At 41.9% G+C, this 24,197-nt stretch overlaps 4 protein-coding genes and 2 pseudogenes across 4 annotated transcripts; 3 read left to right on the forward strand and 3 right to left on the reverse strand.

Annotated features, from left to right (window-relative positions):
• Positions 1-2,521: 2,521 nt before the first annotated feature.
• On the reverse strand, positions 2,522-3,105 carry LOC139882544 (probable calcium-binding protein CML25). Its single transcript, XM_071866845.1, is given in 2 exon segments — positions 2,522-2,997; positions 3,000-3,105. Coding segments are annotated over 2 exon segments (582 nt in total).
• A 3,427-nt stretch (positions 3,106-6,532) lies between these two features.
• Positions 6,533-10,024, forward strand: LOC139882546 (uncharacterized). Its single transcript, XM_071866846.1, has 5 exons — positions 6,533-6,851; positions 7,884-8,050; positions 8,677-8,976; positions 9,139-9,402; positions 9,647-10,024. Exons 1-5 carry the CDS (start codon positions 6,533-6,535, stop codon positions 10,022-10,024), a joined length of 1,428 nt encoding a protein of 475 aa, XP_071722947.1.
• Positions 10,025-10,702: 678 nt separating this feature from the next.
• LOC139882547 (uncharacterized) lies at positions 10,703-13,924 on the forward strand (annotated as a pseudogene).
• A 363-nt stretch (positions 13,925-14,287) lies between these two features.
• LOC139882548 (1-aminocyclopropane-1-carboxylate oxidase homolog 4-like) lies at positions 14,288-16,184 on the reverse strand. Its single transcript, XM_071866847.1, has 3 exons — positions 15,733-16,184; positions 14,639-15,026; positions 14,288-14,536 (listed from the first exon to the last, which is right to left on the reverse strand). The coding sequence occupies exons 1-3, from the start codon at positions 16,182-16,184 to the stop codon at positions 14,288-14,290; spliced, it is 1,089 nt and encodes a 362-aa protein (XP_071722948.1).
• A 518-nt stretch (positions 16,185-16,702) lies between these two features.
• Positions 16,703-20,470, forward strand: LOC139882549 (zinc finger protein VAR3, chloroplastic-like). The gene is made up of 7 exons (XM_071866849.1): positions 16,703-17,028; positions 18,383-18,500; positions 18,587-18,849; positions 19,761-19,820; positions 19,897-20,028; positions 20,116-20,214; positions 20,311-20,470. Exons 1-7 carry the CDS (start codon positions 16,703-16,705, stop codon positions 20,468-20,470), a joined length of 1,158 nt encoding a protein of 385 aa, XP_071722950.1.
• Positions 20,471-21,729: 1,259 nt separating this feature from the next.
• On the reverse strand, positions 21,730-23,633 carry LOC139882550 (1-aminocyclopropane-1-carboxylate oxidase homolog 4-like; annotated as a pseudogene).
• Between the last annotated feature and the right edge of the window lie 564 nt (positions 23,634-24,197).

A 24,197-nucleotide genomic window follows, 5' to 3' on the forward strand; every position in this document is an offset into this window, starting at 1 on the left:
TTTATAGCATGATCAACAAAAAGGTATGTGCTCTACAATGGCATGACTTGATATCATTATAAAATATGCAAATGATAAGCAAGCACAAATGGTGGCCTTAATATTACGGTCATCCAATATAGAGGGTAACCATAAATGGCATAGACCCAACACTAACAACCTCCCCAAATTAGGGGTGTGCAAAAGAACTGAAATCTGCATAGACTACTCGAAACCAGTGATTCTTAAGGAAACTGGTTTAGATTCCAATTTCAATTTATGGAAATCGGTAAGTATTAGTTCGGTTTCTAGTTCTATGAGTAGATCCCCTCACCCTCCCACTCAGATCAGACCGATTATATTATTATAATATATTAATTTTTAATATTAACAAAATCGAAATCAATAAATCTAAAATTTAGAGCTCACGTTATTCTCTCTCAGTTCTCCATCTCGTCTCTCTCGAAATGGCTCAAGCTCTCATCATCTCTGTTTAGGGTTCACATTATGGTATTACCTAATTTGCATAATCGCTGGATGCTTCTCAACTGGAAGGGTAGCAACACTTTTGGGGTGAATAGAGAATTTCTTTGCCTTGTGGTTGAATTATGAGAAGTTGCATTGCCAATTTGAGTTAGTTTGAGAATTCAAAATACTGCAGTCTTTCAATTGCTTTGACTTGAACAAAAGAGATGAGTTTGATTGGATTGTTATCTAGCTCAATCAAGTCAAACAAGCAATTGTCTAAATTTATTCACTTTGCTTTTGCTTTAGGGGTTTCCAAAGCTTCTTATCTCTAAATCAAAAACTTTCATCATATTCAAGAAAATGTTATTCTGGCCAAATTGTGAATTAGATATGAGGATGACTTTTTTCTTGTGCATTCTCTTCTATACTAGAGTGCCAAATTTGCCCACTTATTCCTTGCAACATTATTAAGCATATATATATATGCCAATTTTGGTTTCCTCATTCTAGTTGTGCAAGCCTAGATTGGCAATATTTGACTGATGTTTGGTGAGACTGGTTTGATGGATTCATCCAAGAACCAAACTTGATTGGTGGTCCGATTCCTAGGTAGATCCTGCAACCAACGGATGATTCTCGGTTCCAATTTTTCGGAACCGGTTCTTAGTGGGTAGTTTCCTATTCTAGGGTAGGAACCACCATTCCTGACCATGTACACCCCTACCCCCAAACCCTTGATAAATTTGATTTCTAGCTTACATCTGCCCTATTGCCCTAATCTCAAATTACTTTTTCTAGGAATAAGTCACAATCACGTTGTTTTGACGGGGTAGCATTGCCATGTGCTCGTTAGTGTATTAACAATACGTTGTTTGACATGTGGAAGCAATGATGTTGAAAATGGAAGATATGTTAGTGGATGCTAAACTTTGCAATAAGGGTAAAATGTTGTGTATATGCTTGTGGGTTCATGTCAAGTTTACAACAATGGTAAAATATTGCGTATTGGTTCTAGGGATCCGAAATTTCATTTAGTCTTGCAACAGTGGTTAAACTTGCAGGCGCGTGTGTAGCCAATTTTGCTAATCGGCGCATTTGGACATTATAGGCCCTGGACTACACTTTTGGGCCCATCTAGGTGCATCGGCAGCTCAGACAAGCGACTCCTATAAAGCTAGCCAACTGGATCGACCCACCCCAGAGCGCACCTAATCAATCGAAGCTTAATCAAAAGCATGAAATTAGGGTCTAGTAACCGGGGTGCCTGTGGAGCCCTCTTTAAACATACCAAATGGCAAAAAAAATGCGACTTTCAAAACATAGATCGTGTATATCCCTACATCCCTACGAGGAAAATCGGTGCCTCGGAGCTTGTGGTGCTTCCTGACATAGAAGTGCTCTAATAGATCCTATGTAGCATAATATATATTAGACCTTTTGACTCTGCCACATCACCTAAACTTAATCTGAAGACATCATACTTTATTAGCATCACCTTGACCAGCTACAAATCCCAGGTGCCCTTGGATTTTGTACGGGTCAGGTCAAGATAGATTCTTCGGTTTTTTCACACAAGCGAATAAAGGTTCCCCCAACCTTTCTATTCCTAGTCGATAGTCATACAGCTGTAGCAAAGTCATATGCCGATGAAATCCAATGAAAGCGTCGCGTACGAAGCACGCGCAGAAAGTCCATTGCTCGAACGCATCGTGATCTCCAAAAACCAATGTTGACCCACGAACCAAAGTCAAGAGAAGATTCAAGATGCAGATACTATCCTGGTGAGGTGACGATTCGGGGGGCAATAGAAAAAGGGCTTACAGAAACGAAACGAAACGAAACGAAACAGTGGTCCCTTGAAATGCCCATTAGAGATGACGAACCGAATCCAATAGAACTTGAACGTTTATAGACAATTTGCTCATCGAAAATCAATCAGAACCTTCAAATTTCCATAAGACGATGAAAACTAACCCTTTTCCCCTCCGACGAACGAGGAGAGACGATCCGGAAAAAGAGAGAGAGAGAGAATTTGGATGGAAGCCCTCTCGATCAATCCGTCCTCCCCCATCTGCTAATTGTTGCGGGTATTGCCGGAGGACGTGCAGTCGTAGCGGGAGCCCACCATCATCATCACCTTGAACTCCTCGAAGCTGATCATGCCGTCGCCGTCGCTGTCGACGCCGCCGATCATTTTCCGGCACTCCGCCAGCGAGTTCTCCTCCCCGAGGCTCCGCATCACCTTGTGCAGCTCCTCCGCGGTGATGGACCCGTCCCCGTCGATGTCGTACACGGAGAACGCGTCCCGCAGGTTCTCCATCGCCTCGGCCGGGTCGACCCCCTTGGTGTTCAGCTCCACGAACTCGTCGAAGTCGATGAACCCGTCCCCGTCGGAGTCCACCTCCAGGACCATCTTGGCCAGCTCCTCCTCCGTCTCCGGGTGGCCCAGGCTGCTCATGATGGACCCCAGCTCCGACGCGGAGATCTTGCCGTCCCCGTTGGCGTCGAACTTCCGGAACACCTGCTCCAGCTCCTCGATCTGGGACCGGCGCCCATCGACGAGGAACGCGACCCCAGCGGGGTGGCCGCCGCGGAGGTCCCCGGCGGCGGCGACGGGGAGGTGGGTTTCTTCCTACGGAACAGGGATCGGAGACCCATGATCGGAATCGAGGGAACGGAGGATCGGAATGGGGAATGCGGTATCGATCGATCGATCTTCTTTTGTGGGGGGGTTTCGTTGGGAGGGAATTGGTTTTGGGGGAAAGTGAAAACAGAATCCCGATCGGTAAGCCGGTGTTCGTTGGGAATTGGAGGGGGAATCGTGCGGTTTTGATACGAACTATTTTTGGAGGAGGAGGGAGCTGGGCATTGTTTTTCGGTTTCTCCTCTCTGTGTCTGCGCTTGTTTGTGCCGGTGATTGCACTTCCAGATCTCGGTTAGGAATTGTTGTGTTCGTTGTATAAGTCCGTTTTAAACATGCCGAAATGGGAGTAGTAGATCCAATTTTTTTTTTTAACACATCATGTAACATAATAAATGGCTAATAAATGATTTTTTTTTTTTTGGGGCAAAACCCAAAGAGTCTTGGTGAGTCTAACTTTACCCTTATTAAAAATATCAAGACAACTTCATTTTCTCTTTATTATTATTATTATTATTTAAATTTTTACTCTCTCATCCCCAAAAGTTAGCCCAATAAGTAAGACTTTCCCTCGTACTTATAAATCAACAACCAATCAAATATGCTATCAAAGCCAAGGTTTGCCATCAAGTTTGGATCCAAACAAAGTTCTATGGGATAGTTAAGGGTTGTTGTGTCTTTGACTCATGCCCGATATGTGAGGAGGAGATTGTTAAGATTGTTATATATCAATTGTTGAAAGGGTGGTTGGTTAGTTTATAAGTGTGAGGGAAAACCTTACCCCTTGAACTAACTTTTGGGGGTGAGAGAGGCTTCAAACCACTTAACAATATACAGCCTAGATTCCCTAGTAGAAAGAATCCTCTCGAAGTGCTAGAGCTAATCAAGTCTAATATTCTCTTTGATAATATCACAAACCTCGTGGGAATATCAATATAAAATCTTCAAGATATTAATGGGCCGAGTCTTCAATCATTTGGTAGGCCATCAGATTATCCATTCCTTCATCCTTTAACATGTCCCCCAAATGATGAATTTTTGGAAGAATTCAAATGGTTTTATTGGTATGCATTTAATTGTCATAATTTTGCTATTCAGTTCTCAACAGCCAAAATGCCTAGTATTATCAACCAAACAATCAAAGAAATTGTTGATTGTGGAAAGTACCACCATTTTGCAGAAATGCTTTGTCAGCTTAAATCCTTAGGAGTATGGAAAGCTTTTTTCATAGAAGAGCTAAGCACATGTAGGCCAGATCCAAAGTTGCATACAACCATTTTCTATTAAAGGCCATGGGTGTTTAACAAACCATACAACAATGTTTCTTGGTACTCTGCAGACATAGGAGTTTTGACCTATAAAGCTTTGCTAGGGTTTATAAACGCTTTCATGTTGTATTGGAGTCAATCCATGAGAGTACACGGAAATCCACTAAATCTCTAGTTAATACTACTTTAGTAGAATTCAGAAAGGATAATTTGGATCAACTGTTATTATCACAAGACCCATGGGGTAGAACTCTCTCAAAGATCCTTTTGATTTTGAACTGTCATTAAGTCTAGGAAAACACACGTATCTCTTAGTGTGTAAGATTCTACAATGAACTTAGACCCAACGGATATTCCATTATGATCTAGAGATGTCTCGCTGAGTTCTTGTTAGATTTTTGCGACCTACAGAGAAAAGTATAAAAGAAAAACAAAAAAAGATGAGAGTGAGAAGCTACTATACAAGAAGAACAAAAAAAGATGAGAGTGAGAAGCTACTATACGCTATTCAGAAAAAGACAATATGATTAATGATGTTTGAATGAGTCACAATGTCATAAATGATTTTGGATGAGTCATGTTGATGACTCATATAGTAATAAGATATCACATGATGACTTACGTGTCATTAATATTTTAGGATGAGTTATGATGACGAGTCATGATGTAATTAATGTTTTAAGATGACTCATGATCCTAGGTGTCTTAGTATGTTTTTATGAGGCATTAATATTAGATTAAGATACAACCTTGAACGTTTGGAATATTTTTTAAGCCGTTTCCCTTCCCTTTATTTCCCTATGTGGTACTCTGCCCCAACTCTCTCTCTATCAATTGGCCTCTCGACAGTCGAGCAAGTCGAGTAATTTGGCGACCGGCCGACCTCAATCCGGACAAGGTCCGAGGTGGTAATCGTCGTCAACCCTCTAATGGGTAAAATGGAAACGGTCGCGGCCGTCCTCCGAGTGAAGTGGCTGGACGTGCGGCCGGCAGAGGAAGGAGGGGGCGTGGAGACTGGTGGGCACGTCCCGCGAGGATGAGCACGAGATAGTTAGATACGGCGACGGGAACGAGACGGTAGCAGAGTGATACGATTTGTTAATTGGGAACCACAATTCTGTCCCATGTGCACTGGTGACGGGTATTTTTTTTTCTTTTCCTCTTTTCGATATGCTGCAAAATCATGAAAAAGAAAAAAATGATAAGAACTTTTGACACGCCTAAGCGTCCATCGCTCAAACGACAAGATGTACCAAATGACGTGGAAAAAAGCAATTGCGTCTCTGATCATTTCAGGAAAATTTGTGGTGTATCTCAAAAATGTTTTCCAGAAAAATAATAACATTATCCGGTATTTGATTGAAACTTGAATATTTTCCTCTATGGTGCATCTAAAATGTTTTCTCTCATTTGATATGGCAAATTCGATTTGATTTTCCTAAATGCATTCATTTCTTTTACTTTTTATTTTATTTTTCTTTTTTAATCGAATTTTTAATCATTTTTTTTATTTTTATTTTTTTCCTCCTCATTCTTCTTCGATTGTTCGATCATTCGATCATCGGTGACGGTGACTGGCCAAAGGCAAGCTTGAACTCGCTAACCTTAGGCCTTAAGCTAAAGGCATGTGCTCACCAATTTGGCGAGTGGTCAGCTCAAGCTTTACTCGAGACCGATGAGCTAGATGGTTGCCCATGATCGGTTGTTGGTCATCACCATGGTTGGTGATCGGCCTAGAAAGAAAAAGATAAAAAAAGAAGGAAAGAAGAAGAAAATAATAAAAAAACTGATTTTTTTTTTTTTTGTAAAGAGGAGGCTAGTAAGGGTGTAGCATAAGAGAGAGTAATAAGTATTGAAAATATATTCCTCCAGTTGAAAAGCATATCAAATTTTCCCATATTTTTGAAGATTTTTTTTCATTGATGAAAAATATTTTTTCTAATTAGTTTATTTTTTATGAAATAAACATAATTTTTTTTTTATAAAATATCTTTCTAAAAATTATTTTTCGTGAAACGAAGAATACTTTCGGTTTTCCACCGTTCCCCCTCCAAGTGAACTGGCGTAAACCGAGAGAAGGGGAAAAGAGGATTTCTTCTTCTGCTCTCCGCGAATCGAGAGAGGTTTTAAGACTGGAGCGGTGAAAAGCTTTTGTGGGGGTCGAGCGCCGGCGAGAATGGCTGCTTCCAAGACTGCCATGGCCTCCCTCATCCACTACCGCCCGCTAACCTGCGCCGCCTCCGCCTCCGCCTCCCAACCCGCGCGCCTCGTCCCCCACGCGCCGGACCTGATCAAATGGGTCCGGCGGGAAGGCGGGTTCGTGCACGAGGCCGTGAGGATCGCCCAGGACAAGCTCAGTGGCCTGGGCTTGGCCGCCGCCGACAAGATCCCCAAAGGCTCCGACTTGATCGCTCTTCCCCACCACGTGCCGCTGAGGTTCCAACCGGACGGCGGGGCCGAATCCGTGCTGGCCGACTTGGCGGGCAAGGTCCCAGGTACACGCCGAGAATTGGGTTCTTGCTTTTAGCTGAGTCCGGTGAAGTTACCCTTCTTGATTGTGGTTTGTATTTTTAGGTTGAACTGTGTGTGTGTGTGTGTGTGTGTGTGTGCGTGTGTGTGTGTGTTTTTTTTTAATGGATTTCTCTTTGCCTTTTTAGTTGGTTTGTCGTCTAATATAAGCTTGAGTTGATTCTTGATATGGACTTTATTTTGACTGGGTTCTGAATAAAAGACAAGTAAGTTAGTGAATTCCGATGGTGGTAATGCGGTTTGTGCTTCGAGGCAATGGTCAGATGTTGCATTTTCGTAAGAGGTTGCCTTTTTGAGTTTTAAGTCAGAGGCTTCATGTTGTGAGATGAGGTGAAGATTGTTGTTGCTTCGTTTATTACAACTTGCAATGCTTAGCTAAGAATGTTTCCTTCAGAGTGTTTCAAGATTGTGTGTAGGTCGAGTATGAATGCTCTGGATGGTAGCTGACAATTTGCGGATGAGGCATTTCTTTGCTTTTGCTGTAATATATCTCTCAGTCTAACACTCTGTCATTCGCATTTTTGCCATTGTCTTGTGCCTAATGGATGTCACGATGTATCTTTATTGTGTCTTGAGTGTTGAGCAATGTGATCACTAGTAGTTGTGATCTATTAAGTGCAGTGTGAAGGCTTCATTAATTAACTTTTTATCCCTCTTCCCTTATTTTCCTCAGTGAATGGTTTGAACTTCCGATATTTTGGTTCTCTAAATATGTTACCTCCCTCTCTTATTGGAACAATTCTCTTTAATGTAAGTCTGTGGATAAAATCTTGGACAAAGTTAGTTTCATGATGGATGGTGTATTACTAGCTCATTGACACTTAAGGCTGTGCATTTGGTAGACATTTTGTTTTTCATAGGATGTAGGCTGCGTCCATGCTACTGCATGACAGCTTATAGATTTTCTTTGCTCAACATATTTTGGTAACTATAACTTTTGAAATTAGGCTGTACTGAGTTTTGAATGAGTAAAATGGACATTGTGGGAGCATTGGCAGAGGAATTATGGGCGATGAAGTTGGGTTTAAAGCTTCTTGGAGAAAGAGCAAAGATTGGCTCCTTCTGGTGGCCCTACATCAGCAATCTTCCTGAGACTTACAGTGTACCCATTTTCTTTCCGGGAGAGGACATTAAGAACTTGCAGTATGCTCCTCTACTTTATCAGGTAGTCCTCCAAAATATTTTTGAAATCGAAAAGAAGTGGGCCTCCATCCCATGCTTGTGATTTGCAGTGTTTACTCATAATATGAAGTGCCTAAAAAACTGGGGAACTTTTACCACTGGACATGAATGAACTTCATTCTTCTGTATATGAAGCAACTCAGGAGAAGGTATCCGAGCCAAATTTTGCCTTGCTACCAAAGAAACAAGTAACCCAGAGTTAAAAAGTTTTGGATCCTGCTAGCTGCACCGAATCTTTCAACTTTTAGATTGCAGGGATGATAGGCATAGGCTTCTTGGAACGGGATCTGGTCAAGTTCCACCCTAGCAATCACTACTGAATTTTCTTGGTTGTATAGCAATAACACTGAGGGATAGTTAGCATTCTGTTCTTTCTGTGACCTATTAAAAGATTGACCTCTGTTTGTACACGTGGCAGAAACTTAGCATTTTACCTGTGAAACTGGTAGCTGCTTCTTCTTCTGAGAAATGATCGGATGTTGTGTTATTCGGACATCATGACCTTACATTAGACCTCATAGCATATGTATGTTCTTGGTGACCTTGGTGACGCCTTACACAAGGTTTCTTCTTCTGTAACAGTCGTGATAAGCCTTTAATTCATGCCAGGTAAACAAGAGATGCCGATTTCTTCTTGATTTTGAGAAGGAAGTTAAGAATGCCATCAGCGATTTTAACATGATGGATCATCCTTTTGGAGGACAAGATATTAATGCATCTTCACTTGGATGGGCCATGTCAGCTGTCTCATCTAGGGCCTTTAGGCTATATGGAAAGAAGTCCCTAACAGGGGCCTATAGCGATGTGCCTATGATGCTTCCTCTTATAGATATGTGCAACCATAGCTTTGATCCAAATGCACGTATTGTCCAGGAGCAAGGTGAAGAACAACCAGAAATGCTAGTCAAGGCATGTTTGCATATTCTTGCTTTTGTTGTCAATTTTGCTTTCTCTGTTCCTTTTTTTTTTGGTGGAAAAAGGTTCTGTTCACTTATGGTCCCTAGTTTTTCTAGCCGTTATGTAGTTATGATAGTATTCGGTCTTGGTCTCATGTGTCACAGCTCTCTCCAGGTTGTTGCTGAGAAAGAAATCGGAGCAAATGATCCTCTGCTTCTTAATTATGGTTGTTTGAGCAATGATCTTTTTCTTCTGGATTATGGATTTGTTATACCTTCAAATCGATATGACACTATCGAACTTAAGTATGACGGAGCTCTTCTAGATGCTGCAAGTTTGGCTGCTGGGGTTTCGTCACCAAATTTCTCTTCACCGGCTCCATGGCAGCAAGAGATCTTGTCCCAGTTAAATCTATATGGAGACACTCCAGATCTCAAGGTTTTATCCATCATCATATTTTTATTATGTTCCGGAAGAGTACTTTAAGTGATCAAACCGCTCGCATTTCAGAATTCATTCCCAAATTTGCCTTAACTTTGAGAATCAAGGGATGCCACATGACTATAGATGCATTTCTCTTACCCTTCTATTTGTAAGATCTTGTTGGCATCTATATTGGCTTGTTGATTCTGATCCTTTCTGACAATATGCAATTTCTTTGTCGATTTTTCTTGAATTATAGGTAACTCTAGGAGGTCCAGACTTGGTAGAGGGCCGCTTGCTGGCAGCTCTGAGGGTACTCCTCGAAAGTGAAAATGAATCGGTGCAAAAACATGACTTGAGCACTCTTAAATCTATTTCGGCTGAGGCTCCATGCGGAATTGCGACAGAAGTGGCTGCCTTTCGTACCATCATTGCTCTCTGCGTGATCGCATTGGAACATTTTCCCACCAAAATAATGGAGGACGAATCCATGTTGAAGAAAGGTGTTCCTGATACAACAAAGCTAGCTATCACGTTCAGAATTCAAAAGAAGTCGCTCATCGTAGATGTGATGAGAGACCTGTCGAGAAGAATAAAGTCGCTGCTGTCGAAAGAAACAGTCTCTGCAAACGGCTAAGGGAAATCGTGACTTAAAGAGTTGTCCTCATCCTCGGCCTTTCTTTCAAATAAAAAGGAAAATAGCTTCTAGTTTTATTTTTCTAGAAATTCTTTTCTGGGTTCATTTGATTATGTGATGGTACTTCGCGCTAGTATTTTGGTGCAGATGATTCCTTGTAATGTCAAATTTCCTGTTCAAGTCTCCCAGTTTGAATGTTCTTACTGTCATTTTGCCCTTCGCTCGTCTACACCGGACCACCGCTAGCACTACACCATGCACGAACAACCGGTATCATACACCACGAGCACGCCTAGACGAGCTTCTGCCGGCTGCAAGGGACCCTGCCGTTGTCGGTCTGTCTCCGAGCCCCCACTGCTATCTCTCTCTCTCTCTAATTGTGCATCGAGTGTCGAGTCTAACCCGGCCATGCTGCTGACATTGCTGAGCCAAGGCCTGACCTAGCGAATGCCTTATACAATGCCGAAGGGTTGTGAAAATATTACATACGACAGTTGTGCCGGAGAAAATATTGGGACAACAGTGGCACGGTGGCGCTGGTGTACCGTTGGCAGAAAGAGAGAGAAGTGGGGAGAAAAATTGGGGTTGCAATCTGTCTAATTGTAATTTCAAATTTGGATCGGAATCCTTCAAGATTACGATTAACTTCAGCTGATAAACCTATTCCTTTGGGCCAAAATGTCCCCATGTCTTTGGGCGATGTATTTTGGCGCGAGATTTCTCCTTCCACAGTATGCGAGTGATAGCCTGTCATTGCGTCAACTTCCCAAACGTCCAAACGCGAGCCCTTCCGTGCCCATCTGCCGCCAAAGCTCGCGTCCTCTCAGGCTCAATGCACAAGCTCTTCCCAACAAGTCGTTGGCATCTGAAAAATCACTTCCCCAACCTCAGATTCGTCGTTACCTCCGCTCGTTCCCGCCAGTACACCGATGCCCCGAACCCCGATCCCGAGCTCGACTTCCCTGGCAACGATGTGCTTGGGGAGCTCGAGTCTTCGAAACCAATCAACCCATTTCCAGAATGTGGAGTTGGGTCCGAAAGGATCGAATCTCATTAGAATTGCATGCCTGAATTTCGCCCGCGACAGATACGACGTTATGAGGTACTGAAAGTGATGACCCTTTGGTTGGTGCGCTTTACCTGTTTGATTTAATTACAAAGACATTGGGCTTTGGCGATGATGGTGAGGTATAGACCTCTGTGCCTTCTTGAGGAGTATATATTTGTGGGTAGGTAGGGAAGCGTTTGCTCATACGAGCTTCAAGAAAGCTCAGAGTTTTTCCAGGTTCTTGTTAGATTTTGCATACCCACCATCATATTGTCATTTAGAGATCTAACTGTGTCACGTTTGACCGTCTTTCCTGGTCAATTTATATTTCGCTTGCTTTGACGCCAAGAGCCTGCTCTCTGTAGGAAACGGAACTCCACCGTCTTCAAACCAGGCCAAGAATCACAACACTGTGAAGGAAAGGAGTTTTCTTCTTTCTTTGTTCGTTTTGAAAACCTGAAGAAGAGAGAATAGATAGTTTTCCTAGGAGCTTGTGAATGGTCATGTTGTTTTGGATAATATCACCATGTTGTGTCAACTATGAAGTGATGGCCTATTATCATATATCTACAGATCTGTAATTTGTTTTTTTTCACGAACAATGAATGATTTAGGAAATATTTTCTTTGAAATGATTATTTGTATTGTTTGAAATTATTAGTCAATGATAAATATTTTCATAATTGATAACAATAAATATCTAAATATTTTCATGGATGATGAAAATATTTTCCTCATTCATTTTTATAAGTGATACAAGCGACCATTTTTTAGAAAGTAGACATTTTCTCCTGAGCTTTCTTTTATCCAGAATTCTGTTAGTAAGCTAAATGTAATATTGTTAAAAGCACCTTTGTTGGCATCTTAGTCCATCTTTTTCTGCAGAGTGGCAACAACATGGTGCCTTGTGTGCATCCTCCTTTACCTAGAAAAGAGAATCCACAGGACTCGCCTTTAGGTTTCAAGCTTGCCCATCCACTATCAGGCCTTTCTATGTTACTATGCCTTGCTCTCGAATTGAAGTATTTGACTAGAACCTGGAGCCAAAGATTTTCGACGACGTAACCTGAAAAGAGGCAATTCATATTACATTGGGCAAGTGATAATAATACATATTAAGAATTTATCTGGTGATCAATTTGACGGTATGCATTCTGATTTGGAGGTTAGCTATTCAATGTATCTAATGACTGTCCAATGCAATATCATCACCAAATAGGTATCCGACAACATAGCTTTACTTGAGAAACTGGAGGTTTCCTCATTTGCAAATAGAAACAGTCGCTTAACTCATAGTCAGAAGGTTTTAACAAGACATTTCCTGATAGGTATTTGTCAAAGAAACATATTCAGGTCATAGCAGAGTGTGGATGCCCCAGACAGACAGAAAAGTGGTGAACTCTGGTAAGCGCTTGAGGGCACATGTGGGCATCGATGAGGGAAATCTACGTTCTCTTCTTAAAGACTTCCAGTAATCATTAGATTATATAGTTTCATCAGTCATACCCATTACAGACAGTTGCTTTGCCAGGTTTGCAGCTCCTGCAACTTGAGGGGAAACTGTGAGAGAGCATTTGTGAAGGCGCGTGAAGATGAAGGAGGGGGCACGGTTGATGTTATGCGAATCTTGTTGACATAAGGACTTGACCCCATAAGCGATACTGTGGAGAATAAACCATGTCTGACTAGAACAGTTAAGGAATCAGTCAGAGCACTGCTAAAGCAAATGACAGAGTATGGCACCGATGTACTTGGCTCTGATTTGTCGAAATCCACACCAGCTGGTGATTTATCCTCACATTCAAGTTCGGAAGAGAAAGGCTACAAAGATGTTCCAATGAAACAAGGAGATTGGCATTGCCCCAAGTATTGCAATTGTTAACATCCTATTGATTAATTTGAGTTTTGCTCCGAATATTTGATATAATTCTGCATATGGCAGGTGCAACTTCTTAAACTTTGCTAAGATCATCAAATGCTTGCGATGCGATACTTTTTCTCAGGAAAGATTGAATCAACTACTGGAAGACCAAGATCATCTTCTGCTAAAGAAAGGAGACTGGATATGTGACAAGTGATTGCTTCTCATGCCTTTTCTCACTTGTTCACTGATTTGTGGTGAGCAGAGCTCCTTTGCTTATAGAAACTGTTGCATTTTGCTGATGCAATTTCTTAAATTTTGCGAAGAATACTAGATGTTTGTGGTGCAAAGAGAAACCCCCCGGAAAGGCAACTCAATCCTGGGGAGTGGGAATGTGAATCGTGAGTTCTTGCTAATCCATTATTTTAGTTAATTCCTACATCGAGCAGTTATAGTTGTTCATGAGCTGTTCTGCCCTTATGGTTCTGTGATTGGTAGGTGCAATTACATCAACTTTAGAAGGAATATGGTATGCTTGAAGTGTGATTATAGAAGGCCTAAAGCATCAAATTTAAAGGGCTTGTCTCAATGAGAGCATGATGCTGGAAATCACAATCAAGGTCATGGAGCCGTTGAAGATAGAAATTCTATGGGGTCTCTGAGGAGAAATAGTCAATTGCAAGTCACAAATAGGTGGAGATTTGTGGATGGAGAGAATGGGGTCACTGAGAAACCAAAGTTAACAAACTCATCGAACGAGGTTTCTGGAATTCTTGATTTTCCAATTGCAGGAGGCATGAGCGATGTGTCTCGTGACACCAAAAAGAGGGAAATGTGGAAAATGAAGATGCTGGAAAGAAGCAGAATGACTGCAGAGGAAAAGGCAAATCCAGAGGAGCCACGCTCATCCAGAATTTATAGGAAGTCCGAATCACCAGACTTTGAGGACGATGAAGAAATGGCTGAATGGTTCGGCAGTGGGAAGACGTGAGTATAGATGCCTGTACATGTAATTGGCAAGAATCAAATTCATTTGTTTCGTTGCCTCTATAGGTTTTCCAGGATACTGCCTCTTATTTTCCAGTGGACAGTAAACTATTCATCTCGTGCAATCTTGCTGTTGAGTTCCCATGTCTGTGATTGGTTCAGTCTCTGTGGAATGAGTTTAGTGAATCCATCGCACAAGTTACTTTCTCACAAGGAATATGCAAACGCATATTTTCAAATTAACACCATAAGAACAACAAATACACAAGGTTTAGTAGAGTTTAGGGGAAGAACCCAGTATTTCCTTCAGTATTACAAGGAAGCATCTTATTCTCTTATCACCACTTTTGACCTATGCACCTCTTCATCATGCTCTGAAGTAATTTATTAGACTCTTCCCATCCAACCCCTTGGTAAAGAATCTCCTCATGTATTCGTCTAAGGTGAACTGCCGATAAGTAGCGGGCTTATCTGAAGACACAAGCTCTGGGAACGGTCTGAACTCTTTCTCGTGATTGTTTGGGTAGAAGAAAACTGCTATCGACACACGTGGCTCTCGGTTGGGGTTGGCCAACACTCGGTGGTCCCCACTTTTGTACTCATCATTGGACATGATCTGGAAAATTCAAAACTTACATAATAAGACTTTATTTCATGGTCGAATGTTAACCTAACTTAGGAGCTTTGTAGAAAGTCCTAGTCTTCGACGGGAGTTCACCTGGAGGATGTCACCGATGTTCACAACAAGAGCCCCTGGGACGGGCGCTAGATCCACCCACTCGTCGCCATGCTTCACTTGCAACCCACCGATCTTGTCCTGCAGCAGCAATGTGATCACTCCTGAGTCTGTGTGGGACGTCAAGCCGACTGTCAGATTGGGTTGGGGACAGTGTGGATAGTAATGCCCCACCATGACCCTCTTCTCCAAGCACTTCAATTCTTGTAGCTTGCCGGGACTTAATCCCAGTCCCTCGCTCAACAACCCCAAGAGGAGGCTCCCCAGCTGTTGAGCCTGCTGATTCCACTCCAACACCTTGTTTCTGCACACCTCGGGGATCTCTTCCACATCCGCTAATTTTGGCCCCAGCCCTATACGGAGCGTGTCCCTACATTATTATTATGAGTGAGTAGTTTTAGGTTCCATAAAGGTTGAAACCTGGAACCTCCTCATTTTTATTTGCCTTACATACCCTAAAATTTACTTTGTCATAGGTTTCGGAGTCAGTTCGAGGATCTACCAAGATTCCATCTGAATTATTAATTCAATATTTACAATGAATCATCACTTTTAATAATCACTACTTATTTCTGCAATCCACTAACCACCATTTATATTTAAATATATGAAAAATATGAAATATTAACAAAATAAAAAGTCTCATCATAAAATGGAAGCTTAGACTATTGCTCTCATCATCAGACACCACGGATTAAAGATAGAGATTAAAAAATTACTTACAATTATTTCAGGTTCCATGTTTTACCTATTTAGAATTTGGGTTTTCAATTTTTAGAATCTAAAACCTATCCTGCATGCTTTGGAATCTAGAATTGAATAGATTCTCATGAGTCTAGTTCTCAAGTTATAGCTTCTATCCTAGAACCTTGTTCACCCCTAAATTCCGTGCCTTGATTGAACTAATTCTTTTCTTTCGTTTGTCATCGTCTTACTTTTAGTCATATATGATATATTAGTTTGTCTCATTTGCTAAACACTCGACACGATCGTATTGCTAATTGAGCTTTTATACAACTAATTATCATCAAAATCATGAAATAGTACGAAATCAATTGAAGTGGTTCGGGACCGACCTCCAGCTAGCCGCTTTGGAGAGGAACAAGTCGATGTTGGAGAAGAACGACACGCCGGTCCCCATCTCCCTCCGGTAGATCTTTGCCTTCGCCTCCATCGGCTGCTCATGGAAGGCCTTCACTGCGGCGATCGTGCGGTCCAGGACCTCCGTCGGCACGCCGTGGTTGACCACCTGGAAGAAGCCAAGCTCGCAAGCTGCACGCGCCACTTCTGCAACGACGGAGGGCCGCCGGAAGGAGTCGCAGCAGGAGAGGTCGATGGTGGGGATGGAGTCGGGCCTGGGGCGGGCGGGCTTGAGAGTGAATAGGGTCTCGGGCGGGTGAATGAAGAGGGGAGGGAGGGAGGTGAGGCCAGAGTCGAGGAGACCTTTGACGCCGAGCTTGGATTCTTCGAACCGCTTGAGCTCTTGGGCTCGGTCGAAGGCTTGTTGAGTGGTGTCAGTGATGTCCATGGATGGAGTCTCCGCGTTCTGGTTTGAGCAAGGTTCTGGGATCGGGTTGGATGAGGACGTCGCGTCAGGAAAGGGAAGAAGGAAGAACGAAGAAGCGAGGTGAGGGGGACATGAAGAGACACCTTCCACTTATATTTGAAAGAGAGAGAGAGAGAAGTGGGGAGCAAAAGTGGGGTTGCAATCTGTGTAAATCTAATTTCAAATTTGGATTGAAATCCTTCAAAATTACGACTAACTTTAGCTGATAAACCTATTCGTTTGGACCAAAATGTCCCCGTGTCTTTGGGCAATGTAATTTGGCGCGAGATTTCTCCTTTCACAGTATGCGAGTGGTAGCCTGTCATTGCGTCAACTTCCCAAACGTCTAAACGCGAGCCTTCCGTGCCCATCTGCCGCCAAAACTCACGTTCTCTCAGGTTCAATGCACAGGCTCTTCCCAACAAGTCGTTGGCATCTGAAAAATCACTTCCCCAACCTCAGATTCGTCGTTACCTCCGCTCGTTCCCGCCAGTACACCGATGCCCCCGAACCCCGACTCCGAGCTCGACTTCTCTGGCAACGATGTGCTTGGGGAGCTCGAGTCTTCGAAACCAATCAACCCATTTCCCCGATTCGCTCCGGGGATGGAGAATAACTTCCTTCGGACGGGGCACTCTGAGTCGGCGGCGGCTCAGATATCGCATCCGTGGCCCGAGTGGGTGGATTTGATGGTGCTTCTGTCGAAGGGAGGTTGCTTTGATGCGGAGGGCAACCCGTTCCAGAGTGTGGAGTTGGGTCCGAAAGATTCGAATCTCATTAGAACCGCATGCCTGAATTTCGCCCGCGACAGATACAACGTTATGAGGTACTGAAAGGAATGACCTTCGGTTGGTACGCTTTACCTTTTTGATTTAATTACAGAGACATTGGGCTCGGGTGATGATGGTGAGGTAATAGACCTCTGTGCCTTCATTTTTTTTTTGGGTCAAATCTGTGCCTTCTTGAGGAGTGTATATTTTGTGGGTAGGCAGGGCTTCTTCGGAGCAGAGTTCGTTATAAGCCTCGTTCTGATCGTTGTGAATGTATTGCTCATATGAGCTTGAAGAGAGTTCAAACTTTCTCCAGGTTCTTGTTAAATGCTGCATTTAAATACCCACCAGCATATTGTCATTTAGAGAGCTAATTCTGTCACGTTTGACTGTTATTCCTGGCCAAAATTTATATTTCTCTTGCTTTGAGGTTCAGAGCATGCTAGTTATGGGAATCGGAACTCCACCATCTTCAAACCAGGCCAAAAATCACAACATCGCGAAGGAAAAAAGTTCTCTTCTTTGTTTGTTCATTTTGAAAACATGGAGAAAGAAAGTATGGAGTAGTTATTTATGAATGGTCAAGTTGTTGTGGATAATATCACCATGTCGTGTCAACTATGAAGTAATGGCCTATTATCATTTATCCATAGATTTGTAATTTGTTTGTTTTGCAAAAATGAATGATTTGAAAAATATTTTCTTAGAAATGATCGCTTGTATCTTTTGAAATAATTAGTCACTTGTAAATGTTTTCATAATTGATAACTATATATGTTTAAATATTTTTGTGGATGATGAAAATATTTTTCATCATTTATTTTTGTAAGCGATACAAGTGACCATTTTTTTAGAAATGTAGACATTTTCTCCCGAGCCTTTCTTTTATCCAGAATTCTGTTAGTAAGCTAAATGTAATATCATTAAAAGCACCTTAGTTGGCATCTTAGTCCATCTTTTTCTGCATAGTGGCAGCAACATGGTGCCTTATGTGCGTCCTCCTTTACTTAGAAAAGGGAATCCACAGGACTTGCCTTTAGGTGTCAAGCTTGCCCATCCACTATCAGGCCTTTCTATGTTACTATGCCTTTTTCTAGAAATGAAGTATTTGACTAGAATTTGGAGCTGAAGATTTTCGATGGCACATAACCTGAAAAGAGGCAATTCATATTACATTGGGCATGTGATAATAACGCATATTAAAAATTAGCTGGTAGTCAATTTGACGGTATGCATTCTGATTCAGAGGTTACCTATTCAATGTGGCTAATGACTGTCCAATGCAATATCATCACCAAATAGGCATCTGACAACATAGCTTTACTTGAGAAATCGGGGGTTTCCTCATTTACATATAGAAAGAGTCGCTTAACTCATATTCAGAAGGTTTTAACAAGACATTTCCGATAGGTATTTGTCAAAGAAACATATTCAGGTCATAGCAGAGTGTGGATGCCCCAGCACAGACAGAAAAGTGGTGAACTCTGGTAAGCGCTTGAGGGCGCATGTGGGCATCGATGAGGGAAATGTATGTCCTCTTCTTAAAGACTTCCAGTAATCATTAGATTATATGGTTTCATCAGTCATATTCGTTACAGACAGCTGCTTTGCTAGGTTTGCAGCTCCTGCAATTTGAGGGGAAACTGTGAGAGAGCATTTGTGAAGGCGCGTGAAGATGAAGGAGGGCGCACGGTTGATGTTATGCGAATCTTGTTGAAATATGGACTTGACCCCGTAAGCGATACTGTGGAGAATAAACCATGTCTGACTAGAACAGTTAAGGAATCAGTCAGAGCACTGCTAAAGCAAATGGCAGAGTATGGCACCGATGTACTTGGCTCTGATTCGTTGAAATCTGTTGGAGAAATCCTCGTGAAGTGTTTTGAAGTTGACAAAACGTTTCCATCAGTCTAGTCTGAAGGTCTGCAGACTCTGTTATTTAAAGTCTGAAGACTTCCGGACAGCCAGAACTCAAGACTCAAAGTCTATCCTCATTGACAGTCTCTAATCTGTGAAGAAAGGTTATCCAGAACTGGATGTTTTGTTCAGGATTTATCCTTATCATCTGGAGAAGATCTCGTGGCTGGAGAAGACGTAACAGAATCCTTTGATTGATCAAGATTGATTCAATGATTGAAGATTCGATAATTGTATAAATATTATTGGAAGGTTCTACTTATGGAAACCGAGATCCTGATTGTATGGGCGAACATGATTGATGGGCTATCAACACGTTCCTTTAATAGCTCGAACAATCTTCCTAATTGATTCCGTCCAACGGGTAGATTGGAGGAATTCCTTTGGTAAGTGCCAACGGGTATGATGGCATAAAGGAGTATATAAGGAAGACGTTTTTAGTTGTTCGAGGTGTGTGCGATAGATGAATTCCAAAGTCTGAAGCTCCTTTTTGTTTAGACAATTTCTTTGAGCGAATACTTGTATACAAAAGAGAGTCTATATTTGTGAGAAACCTTGAGAAGGTGTGGTAGAACATCTACACTGTGGAATCAAGGCAAAGCTGTGCTGTAACTTCTCTTTTGATCATAGTGAAATCCAGCCGGTGGGCTGTCAGTGCGGAAGAGTGGACGTAGGCTTGGAATAAGCCGAACCACTATAAAATCCTGTGTTCAATTTTCTCTCTCTCTTTATACCTCGATCGTATTTCATCTTGTTAAGAATTGCTTCCGTATTTCGACAAATTGTTTGTGCGCCTATTCACCCCCCTCTAGGTGTTTATACTAGCTATCTCAAAATCCACACCAGCTGGTGATTTATCCTCGCATTCAAGTTCGGAAGAGAAAGGCTACAAAGATGTTCCAATGAAACAAGGAGATTGGCATTGCCCCAAGTAATGCAATTGTTAACATCCTATTGATTAATTTGAGTTTTGCTCCGAATATTTGATACAATTCTGCATATGGCAGGTGCAACTTCTTAAACTTTGCTAAGAACATCAAATGCTTGCAATGCGATACTTTTTCTCAGGAAAGATTGAATCAACTGCAGGAAGACCAAGATCATCTTCCACTAAAGAAAGGAGACTGGATATGTGACAAGTGATTGCTTCTCATGCCTTTTCTCACCTGTTCACTGATTTGTGGTGAGCAGAGCTCCTTGCTTATAGAAACTGTTGCATTTTGCAGATGCAATTTCTTAAATTTTGCAAAGAATACTAGATGTTTGCAGTGCAAAGAGAAACCCCTGGAAAGGCTACTCAATCCTGGGGAGTGGGAATGTGAATCGCGAGTTCTTGCTAATCCATTATTTTAGTTAATTCCTACATTGAGCAGTTATAGTTGTTCCTGAGCTGTTCTGCCTTATGGATCTGTGATTGGTAGGTGCAATTACATCAACTTTAGAAGGAATAGGGTATGCTTGAAGTGTGATTATAGAAGGCCTAAAGCATCAAATTCAAAGGGCTTGTCTCAACGAGATTATGATGTTGGAAATCACAATCAAGGTCCTGGAGCCGTTGAAGATAGAAATGTTGGATATTGATCCAGAGAAGACACACTATTTGTTGTAGTCAGAACATCAATGTAAAGAAGATGATAACAATTTTATAATATCCTTCCTTTTACCAATCTTGGAGAAGAAGAAAATAAGATATCACTGAAAAATAACATAAAATTAGAAGCTCTATGCTCTCATCTATTTATAGAGATTTTTAGTTCATGTACAAAAGCGATACATGAATTAAATAGACGTATGTATCCACGAAATTCATGAATCAAGAGATACGCGAATCTAAAGGTATGTGAATTCAAGAGATTCGTGAACTCAATAAATACATGAATTAAAAGATATATGAATTTAGGAAATTCATGAATTCAATAGATACATGAATAGAAAAATTTAGAAATTCACAAATTCAAAAGAGATACGTGAACAAAAAAGACTATATTAATTTATTGGCTTTCGTTGATCCATTAACCATAATTATAACCATAATTATAATAAGAAATTCTATGTGGTCTCTGGGGAGAAATAGTCAAATGTGATTCGTTGATCCATTAACCATAATTATAATCATAATTATAATAAGAAATTCTATGTGGTCTATGAGGAGAAATAGTCAAATGCGAGTCACAAATAGGGTGAGATTTGTGGATGGAGAGAATGGGGTCACTGAGAAACCAAAGTTAACAAACTCATCGAACGAGGTTTCTGGAATTCTTGTTTTTCCAATTGCAGGAGGCATGAGCGATGTGTCTCGTGACACAGAAAAGAGGGAAATGTGGAAAATGAAGATGCTGGAAAGAAGCAGAATGACTGCAGAGGAAAAGGCAAATCCAGAGGAGCCACGCTCATCCAGAATTTATAGGAAGTCCGAATCACCAGACTTTGAGGACGATGAAGAAATGGCTGAATGGTTCGGCAGTGGGAAGACGTGAGTATAGATGCCTGTACATGTAATTGGCAAGAATCAAATTCATTTGTTTCGTTGCGTCTGTAGGTTTTCCAGGATACTGCCTCTTATTTTCCAGTGGACAGTAAACTATTCATCTCGTGCAATCTTGCTGTTGAGTTCCCATGTCCGTGATTGGTTCAGTCTCTGTGGAATGAGTTTAGTGAATCCATCGCACAAGTTACTTTCTCACATGGAATATGCAAACGCATATATTCAAATTAACACCATAAGAACAACAATTACACAAGGTTTAGTAGAGTTTAGGGGAAGAACCCAGTCTTTCCTTCATTATTATAAGGATGCATCTTATTCTTTTATCACCATTTCTGGCCTATGGACCTCTCAATCACGCCCTGAAGTAGTTTATCAGACTTTTCCGCCCAACTCCTTAGTGAAGAATCTCCTCTTGTATTCGCTGAAGGTGAACTGCCGAAAAGCAGCAGGCTTATCCGAGGACACAAGCTCCGGGAACGGTCCGAACTCATTCTCACTATTGCTCGGGTTGTAGAGAGTTGCTATCGACACACGTGGCTCTCGATTGGGGTTGGCCAACACTCGGTGGTCCACGCTTTTGTACTTGTCGTTGGACATAATCTGGAAAATTCAAATTTACATAGTAAGATCTTCATTTCATGGTAGAATGTTAACCTAACTTACTCAGGAGCTTTGGAGAAAGTCCTAGTCTTTGACGGGAGTTCACCTGAAGGATGTCACCGATGTTCACAACAAGAGCCCCTGGGACGGGCGCCACATCCACCCACTCGTTGCCATGCTTCACCTGCAACCCACCGATCTGGTCTTGCAGCAGCAATGCGATCACACCTGGGTCTGTGTGGGACGTCATGCCGACTGTCAGATTGGGCTGGGGACAATATGGATAGCAATGCCCCAGCATGACCCTCGTCTCCAAGCACGTCAATTCCTGAAGCTTGCCAGCACTCAATCCCAACCCCTCGCTCAACAACCCCAAGAGGAGGCTCCCCAGCCTTTGAACCCGTTGATTCCACTCCAATACCTCGTTTCTGCACACCTCAGGGATTTCTTCCACGTCCGCTAATTTCGGAGCTAGCAATATCTGGAGCGTGTCCCTGTATTATTATTATGGGTGAGCACTTTCAGGCTCCGTATAGGTTAGAATCTAGAACCTCCTCAATTTTTAAAGTTGGGACTTACGTTACATACCCTAAAATTTATCTTGTCACAAATTCCAAAATTAATTCTAGGATCAACCATTGGTTTCATATGTATTATTAATTGAACATTTATAATGAATCATTTTAATGACCGGCATTTGTTTATGCAATTAACTGACTACAACTTATATTTAAACAAACGAAGAATATGGAGCATTGACAAAATAAAAAGTCAAACCATAAAATGAAAGTTTAGACTACACCGCACCATCACACAAAGACATATTAAAAGAAACACAAAATTATCTCAAGTTTTATCTACCTAGAATTTGGACTTTACTTGTTCAAACAGGTTGTTAATTTTTGGAACTTCAAACATATCTTGCATATCTTGAAATCTAAAATCGGATAAATTCCCACGGGTTCTCAAATTCTAGGTCCTATTCTAGAACCTACTCATCCCTTGATTATAATTCCGTGCACCGGTTGAAGTGATTCTTTTCTTTCGTTTGTCATCGTCTTACTTTCAGTCATATATGATGTATCAGTTCGTCTCATTTGCTAAACACTTGACACGATCGTATTGGTAACTGAGCCTTTATGCAACTAATTATCATAAAAATCATGAAATGGTACGAAATCAATTGAAGTGGTTCGGGGCTGACCTCCAGCTAGCCGCTTTGGAGTGGAACAAGTCGTAGTTGGTGAAGAACGACACGCCGGTCTCCATCTCCCTCCGGTAGATCCTTGCCTTCGCCTCTGTCGGCTGCTCATGGAAGGCCTTCACCGCCGCGATCGTGCGGTCCAGGACCTCCGTTGGCACGCCGTGGTTGACCACCTGGAAGAAGCCAAGCTCGCGAGCTGCACGCCCCACTTCTGCGACGACAGAGGGCCGCCGGAAGGAGTCGCAGCAGGAGAGGTCGATGGTGGGGATGGAGTCGGGCTTGGGGCGGGCGGGCTTGAGGGTGGAGAGAGTCTCGTGCGGGTGGACGAAGAGGGGTGGGAGGGAGGTGAGGCCGGAGTCGACGAGACCTTTGACGCCGAGCTTGGATTCTTCGAACTGCTTGAGCTCTTGGGCTCGGTCGAAGGCTTGTTGCGTGGTGTCGGTGACGCCCATGGCTGTAGTCTCCCAGTTCTGGTTGGAGCGTGGTTCTGGATCGGGTTGCATGAGGACGTCGCAATAAGGAAAGGGAAGAAGGAAGGACGAAGAAGCGATGTGAGTGGGACAAGATGAGTCACCATCCACTATAGTCACAAAAAATTAAATAAAAAAAGAATTAAAACTTATCGTGACACCCACCCTTTCAATAATTGATCACTCACGATAAGTTATTATTTTTATGATATCCTAAGACTATTATATTAATAAAATCTGTTTGTCATTGTCTTTACGATAACTTAAGACAGTTTTGCTTATAAAATTTGTTTGTCAAAATGGGATTGCGTAATCATAAATGGTTATGCAAAAGAAGAAAATAACATTTGGGTCGTGGATGATATGAATAAATGACAAGGTGAAACATCATTGCAAAAATAAGAAAGCATTACAACAGTCTATTTTATTTCGAAATTTCTATTGAAGTGACGGCTTTATAAAATAACTACTTTCTCGTGCACTATTGCTCCATTTTCAAAGGATAGAATTGGACAATTACTTGGAGATACTAGGGAACGATGACAC

The sequence above is a fragment of the Rutidosis leptorrhynchoides genome, unplaced genomic scaffold (genome assembly GCF_046630445.1).
Source record: "Rutidosis leptorrhynchoides isolate AG116_Rl617_1_P2 unplaced genomic scaffold, CSIRO_AGI_Rlap_v1 contig283, whole genome shotgun sequence".
Lineage (NCBI taxonomy): Eukaryota > Viridiplantae > Streptophyta > Magnoliopsida > Asterales > Asteraceae > Rutidosis > Rutidosis leptorrhynchoides.

Coding starts and splice junctions, on each gene's coding strand:
- LOC139882546 (XM_071866846.1), top strand. CDS start 6,533: ATGGCTGCTTCCAAGACTGCCATGGCCTCCCTCATCCACTACCGCCCG. Junction 6,852..7,883: donor CTTGGCGGGCAAGGTCCCAG/GTACACGCCGAG, acceptor GAGCATTGGCAG/AGGAATTATGGGCGATGAAG. Junction 8,977..9,138: donor AACCAGAAATGCTAGTCAAG/GCATGTTTGCAT, acceptor AGCTCTCTCCAG/GTTGTTGCTGAGAAAGAAAT.
- LOC139882548 (XM_071866847.1), bottom strand. CDS start 16,184: ATGGACATCACTGACACCACTCAACAAGCCTTCGACCGAGCCCAAGAG. Junction 15,027..15,732: donor TCCAAAGCGGCTAGCTGGAG/GTCGGTCCCGAA, acceptor ATAATAATGTAG/GGACACGCTCCGTATAGGGC. Junction 14,537..14,638: donor ACATCGGTGACATCCTCCAG/GTGAACTCCCGT, acceptor TGAATTTTCCAG/ATCATGTCCAATGATGAGTA.
- LOC139882549 (XM_071866849.1), top strand. CDS start 16,703: ATGCCCCCGAACCCCGACTCCGAGCTCGACTTCTCTGGCAACGATGTG. Junction 18,501..18,586: donor TGGGCATCGATGAGGGAAAT/GTATGTCCTCTT, acceptor CTGCTTTGCTAG/GTTTGCAGCTCCTGCAATTT. Junction 18,850..19,760: donor GTTGGAGAAATCCTCGTGAA/GTGTTTTGAAGT, acceptor CTCGCATTCAAG/TTCGGAAGAGAAAGGCTACA.